Source organism: Misgurnus anguillicaudatus, chromosome 14, assembly GCF_027580225.2.
Source record: "Misgurnus anguillicaudatus chromosome 14, ASM2758022v2, whole genome shotgun sequence".
NCBI classification, from domain to species: Eukaryota; Metazoa; Chordata; class Actinopteri; order Cypriniformes; family Cobitidae; genus Misgurnus; species Misgurnus anguillicaudatus.
The window spans coordinates 14695689-14702066 of NC_073350.2; the positions used below are offsets into that span (position 1 = coordinate 14695689).

Below are 6378 nucleotides of genomic sequence, written 5' to 3' on the forward strand. Positions count from 1 at the left end.
TTCAACAGTAACCAGAAGTTTCCATAAACCTCTGTCAATGTAAATATGCAACATTTTATTTTTATATGCTTGAAAACTGTAAATTGATCACTCAAATAAACTTTTTAGTTGCACCGAGCAGATGTTTTATGTGTAGTTATGCTTCAAACTTAGGATAAATGATCAAACTTTTTCTATTGTAATTTACATTTAGAGAGCTAGAGCTATATTTAATAAAAGGGAATATATTAGAAGATGACACAAACAACAGCCTGAAACGTTTTTAAATACAACATTTATTATGGAAGATTATGGACATTAGAAATCAGTATGTACACAGTGAAGCTGTGGAGTAAGGCACCACCATTCAGAATTACTTGTACCACTGGACAGCCTTAGGCTTTGGTACCTGGAAATTCAGATCCTCAAAATCCTCCTCAGGCTTAAGTTTAGGTCCAGGAATCATGATAGTCTGTTAAATCATAAAGCCAGGATTTTAGGAATTTGATTAGCAATCGAAATGATGAATTATTTGCCTATTATAGAAAAGCATCTCACTGACCTTAATAACCGGATCTTTCGGTGGAGCCCATGCTGGAACAATCTTGCCGTGAAGTCTCCATCGTCCATAGGGGTTGACCAGATGCCTTTCTAGCACCAAATACTCCAAGACGTCTCTTGGTTCCTCCTCATCCCCAAGCATCAATCGACCAAAACGATCATAGATTGCTAATGTCTGAGAGGCACCAAGAAAGAAAAAATATAGTGGATTAAAAAATAACAAAAAACATTAGACACATATAATAACACTCTTATACAGTTGATATGCATCTTAGCTCACCTGTCTAGAGTGCATGCGGACAGTCACCTGACCATACAGGTTGCCCTTACTGACCATGTCAGGACATCGAGCATGAACCACACGCGGAGGCTCCAATGACTCGATGAAACGCCACCGCAGAGTTTTATAGCGGTTTCCACGTACCATCTCCTGCAAATTAAACATATTATGTTCAGGTCGAAAAACAAAACACAAGGAAGTTGATGGCTGTTTCTGATAATGAACCAAATGTGACCATGTCTGTGAAATCCAGGTTAAACTCTCAGAATCTATTTATGAGATGAGGAGCTTCAAAATTTGATTTTAAATCATTGATTTCAATCTGTGACAAGACTTTACTCAGTTAATATTAAAAACATCAAGGCTAAATTTAAGTAAACCACAAATAAATGAAATCAGCTGAGTTTTCACAGACAGGGTCACAAATAACTCCCCAGCAAACATTGAACGTTCCCCAAACGTTAATTTTTAATCTTTGAAACATTCCCCTAACGTTAGTTTTTTGTTCTCGAAGCGTTCCCCTAACGTTAACTTTTTTGTCCACGAAATGTTCCCCTAACGTTAGTTTTTTGTCCTCGAAACGTTCCCCTAACGTCAGTTTTTTGTTCTCAAAACGTTCCCCTAACGTCAGTTTTTTGTCCTCGAAATGTTCCCCTAGGGCTGTCACTTTTGTGAAAAAATCATTTTCGATTTTTAATATATAAGTGTTCATTGAATCGGTTGTAAAATCGATTTTCCATGTCTAAAAAAGACGTTTCCATTTAACGCCAAATAACAGACAAATGCAAAGAGAGCGCCTGAAACGCACAAGTCAGCAATATTTCTTATTCATTGTCATTAAGTTTCGTGCAGAATAAAAAACAGCAACAGTAGTGCAACATTCTCTAAAAAAATATGAAGAGTGGACTGCTGCCATAAATGAAAAACATTACTGCAGGTTCAACCGGCTGCTTTTATGATTTAGGCAATTCAAAAATTATTTTAAATAATGATTCGATCCATTTCAAACAACTGTTCAAAAATGAAACTTTAAATAGACTTACTTGAAGTTGATAACATGCTGTGTTTTTTTTTATTAAACGTAACCGACACTTAGTCGGCACTAGGAAGGCATAATGAAATGCGCAAAAAGACTAGGGACATTACAAATTATTGGTCAGGAAAATAATTCGATCAAAATTTTAGTGGTCAAGATCAGAGCGCTTTTCATTCACTATATGTCCATCTGTTGAGAAGACGCACTCCGACCGCACTGATGTCCCAGGGAAACTCAGGTACTTCGTTGCCAGCTGCGTATTTCGTACTGCCAATCTTCCATCTCAAAAGCGGGTCGCTGTCAGCTCGCAAGGGTGGCTCCTTGTCATAACTTATCATCTCCTGTAAGGTCACAATTTCGACGCTGTCTCGTGTAGCACAGGTTTATTGACGTTGTCCTCGAAACGTTCCCCTACCGTTAGTTTTTTTGTCCTCAAAACGTTCCCCTAACGTTAGTTTTTGGTTCTCGAAACATTCCCTAACGTTAGTTTTTGGTTCTCGAAACGTTCCCCTAACGTTAGTTTTTGGTTCTCGAAACGTTCCCCTAACGTTAGTTTTTTGTTCTCGAAATGTTCCCCTAATGTTAGTTTTTTGTTTTCTAAACATTTCCCAAATGTTAGTATTTTTGTTCTTGAAACGTTCCCCTAACGTTAGTTTTTGTTCTCGAAAGATTCCCTAACGTTAGTTTTTTTGTTCTCGAAACGTTCCCCCAACGTTAGTTTTTGTCCATGAAACGTTCCCCTAACGTTAGTGTTTTGTTCTTGAAACGTTCCCCTAACGTTAGTATTTTTGTTCTTGAAACGTTAGTTTTTTTGTTCTCGAAACGTTCCCCTAACGTTAGTTTTTTGTTCTTGAAAGTTCCCCTAACGTTTGTTTTTTGTTCTCGAAACGTTCACCTAAACCGTTAGTTTTGTTCTCGAAACTTTCCCATAGTGTTAAGTTTCTGTTCTCAAAATGTTCCCCTAACGTTAGTTTTTGGTTTCCAGAATATTTTATTCCAAGGTTTGATTTTGGTTAGCCAGGACAGTTTTCTAATGTTGTAGGGGAACGTTATTTTTAGGTTAGTTTAACATTCTAACGTTAAGAGAAAGTTATTCTAAAATTAGAGGAACGTTACACTAACATAAAAATTATGTTAACTATAACTATAAAATAACTATTTTCAATTGTGAAATGTCAGAGAAAAACTTACAGGGTAACATCGCTCGGTCACCAAAGAATGAAGCTTTTCTTTGTTAAACCTGGAAAGCAGATGAAGAAGATAATAATAATGTAACCTATAAACAGTTTATGTACAAATTAAATCATGAAGTGTAAAAAAACATACTGTGTGAGATTTCCATGTGCCTCTATAAAAATCTCCTGAGCTCGTTCTGCAAACACTTTTGAGGAGAATTCAGGATCGTGTTCCTTTATTTTACGAATCCTGGACAGGTGGAAAACCACAAGTAGGTTAGATGAACATAACCTTGTTAAAATAGTTTAAGGAGACGATAAACACAGAGATGATCCTTACGCCAGCTGCGATGCTGCGCTTTGACGAAGTTGCTCTGTACGTTGTTTCAGACCTTCTTTAGACAATGTGGAAAGTCGAGCATCACCCTCGGGTGGGATATAAGGATCAAAGATGCCCGCTGGGAAGAAAGATCACATACATGGATATTACTTTAATGAATCACTACGTCCCTTGCTACTAATTATATATATATATATATATATATATATATATATATATATATATATATATATATATATATATATATATATATATATATATATATATATAGGCTATATAGCATGCAATATAGATTAATATGTGCACCTGTGCATGCGATATTGATTGCTCTCTCCATGTACTCCTGCCGGACCACCACACCCGCTGCCCGGGCCTGAGCCTCCTGCTCGGCGTGTGTTTTCTGTTTGACATTTGTAGCTGGAGGAATGAAATAGCGCTTCTTCGTTCGGATCGGAACCAGCACCGGCTGCGTCAACCGCGCGTCCAGCAGCGGCGCAACGTACTGGAACACATGAGAGGGATTTTACAATGCATCAACATCACATGAGTGGTTAGTTAACGTTAGAGCCATTCTCAATCTTAATAAACAATAAAATATTCTTTCGTCTCACATTAACACGAACACCTTAAATTCAGGCTGATAAGTTACATGTTCATTAATGCCACAAAACCAGCCATATTGCATATAGACTGTATTGGTTTCAAACTAATTTTCTATTCATTTAAAAATGTAATCATTTCATACCTTTATATTATGACATGTTGTTAGATGAAGGGATTTCAGTGTCCTACATATGGACGTCGCCATGTTCTTTCCACATTGATTCTGCTTCGTGTGTCTGAACACGGAGTGTGAATCAATTATCAGCGCCCCCTTAGGCGAGGAGAGGTACTACAGTATCTGACGCCATTAAAGGGATAGTTCACCCAAAAATGAAAATGATGTCATGATTTTCTCATCCTCATGTTGTTCTACACCTGTATAATTTCTTTTATCTGATAAACACAAAAGAAAATATTTTGATGAATGTTAAGCACACAGTTGATTGTAACCATTGACTTTCAAAGTAGGAAAACAAATAAAGAGAATGTGTTTTCTATACCAAGAAAGTCACAAGATGAAAACTACTATTTTCTGTTCACATAGCATCTTTAGGTTATAATAACATCATTTTATCATAAAAACTGATTTTTTCCCCACAAAATGCAATAAATCGATTGAATCAAAAACAAATATGCATTCATCTTTGCAATGTTATATTCATTTAGTTGACTAGTGGTATACACTGATAAAAAAATATTAATGGCATACATCAAAACACTTACTTTATCATACTAAGAACACAGTCATTGCTGCTGTAATCCTTGGGACGTCGTCACTGAACTTTTTTGACAGCTATCAGCTGTAAATGTTTTGGTCCTGCTTGATTTTCGTTGACTTTGAGTAAAATAATAGCAAGATTTTTATAAGATCCCCTGGGGTCAACGTGTGTTAGGATGACAAGAGCTTGATGCTGTGGGGTGAGAATAAGCAACAGCCGGGGTCTCTCGCGTAAATTATTCGATTTTGATGGTCTACGTTTCTTCCTCATCACAGAAAACCACCACAGGTTTATTAATGCCATCAAAATTACTATTTTGTGTTTGTTTGTTTGATGATCACAAAGTACAAAGTAGATGAAGAAAACTAAGATTCTGCGTGTATTCAAAGAGCCTCCATTGTTGTTTACAATGCATGGAATGGTGCACTGTGATTGGTTAAGCGGATTTATTGCACTTTGCAGAGAAGGAAAACTGGCGTCCTTGTCACAGTTTGGAAAAAAGGGAGAAAAGATGACAGCATAACACGGCGGATATCAGATTTTGCTTAAAAAAAAGAAGAATTTATTTTTTAATACTAACCTGATACAATACTGATTTTAGCGATAACTAATTTTTTATTATGGAAGTATTTTGGTGGGAAGCACACAGTTGACGGTACCCATTGAATTCCATCGTAGTTGTTTTTACTACTATGGAAGTCAATACTCACAATCAACTGTGCGCCCATCATCATCCATCAAAATATCCTCCCCCGCGTTCATCAGAAAAACGAAATCCATATAGGTCCAGAACAACATGAGGATGAGAAAATGATAACAGAATTTTCATTTTTGGGTGAAATATCCCTTTAACGTAATGTGGGTTTTATGAATTGCTTTTTTACATGCAATGCGTATTTTTTAAACAAATCATTAAAGAAACTATTATTATAATAGCAGTTGAATAAAATGTTCAGTATTTGGTAATACTGGAATATGCAGATGACCCATTCTGGACCTTGGGCAAGCTCCATTGCACATAGTATCTCTTGAAATATGTGATTTCTTTATTTCCTACTTTCTATGTTTTCTTCATGTTTTTGCAATAGTGTTTTTTGACTCACTTTTCTTGACCTTTTAAGGTCTGGTATTTAAAATAGGCTAGACATCCAAGTAAAGGCTAACTTTTATTACTTCTCATCTTTTATCTCTTCAGTGTCCTAATATTAAATATTTATTCTTCTGATAAAACAATCATCTTTCAATCTATCTGATCTATTGCGCATGCTTGAAATAGCATTTACATTTGTATAACAATTTACAAGTATAGGATCCAAAGTCATTTGACTATAGCACAAAATATTGCTTACATTAAAGGGATAGTTCACACAAAAACGAAAATTCTGTTATTATTTACTCCCTCTCAAACTTCATTTTCATCAGAACAAAGAAATTTATAAAGGTTTGTAACAACATGACAGTAAATGATGACAGAATTTTCGTTTTTTTTGGGTGAACTATCCCTTTAAGAATAATCACACCCCATGCAAAATTCCATTCTTACAACACATTTGTGCTCATCTTTTTTTCTCATCTTCTTTAATGAACATCAATTGTATCTTTAAACAAAGCACAATTCAAGGAAGGATTCAGATACAGAATTTGTTAACCATGATCTCACATTAACAAGCCATATTAGATTATTC

At 35.7% G+C, this 6378-nt stretch overlaps 1 protein-coding gene across 1 annotated transcript; it reads right to left on the bottom strand.

The window, feature by feature from the left end:
• Window positions 1-255: 255 nt before the first annotated feature.
• On the bottom strand, window positions 256-4268 carry mrpl45 (mitochondrial ribosomal protein L45). Its single transcript, XM_055184576.2, has 8 exons — window positions 4117-4268; window positions 3678-3873; window positions 3372-3489; window positions 3183-3281; window positions 3048-3096; window positions 821-970; window positions 542-715; window positions 256-451 (listed from the first exon to the last, which is right to left on the bottom strand). The coding sequence occupies exons 1-8, from the start codon at window positions 4177-4179 to the stop codon at window positions 353-355; spliced, it is 948 nt and encodes a 315-aa protein (XP_055040551.2). The 5' UTR covers window positions 4180-4268; the 3' UTR covers window positions 256-352.
• Window positions 4269-6378: the final 2110 nt, after the last annotated feature.

Coding starts and splice junctions, on each gene's coding strand:
- mrpl45 (XM_055184576.2), bottom strand. CDS start 4,179: ATGGCGACGTCCATATGTAGGACACTGAAATCCCTTCATCTAACAACA. Junction 3,874..4,116: donor CAACATGTCATAATATAAAG/GTATGAAATGAT, acceptor CATGTGTTCCAG/TACGTTGCGCCGCTGCTGGA. Junction 3,490..3,677: donor AATCAATATCGCATGCACAG/GTGCACATATTA, acceptor CTTTCTTCCCAG/CGGGCATCTTTGATCCTTAT.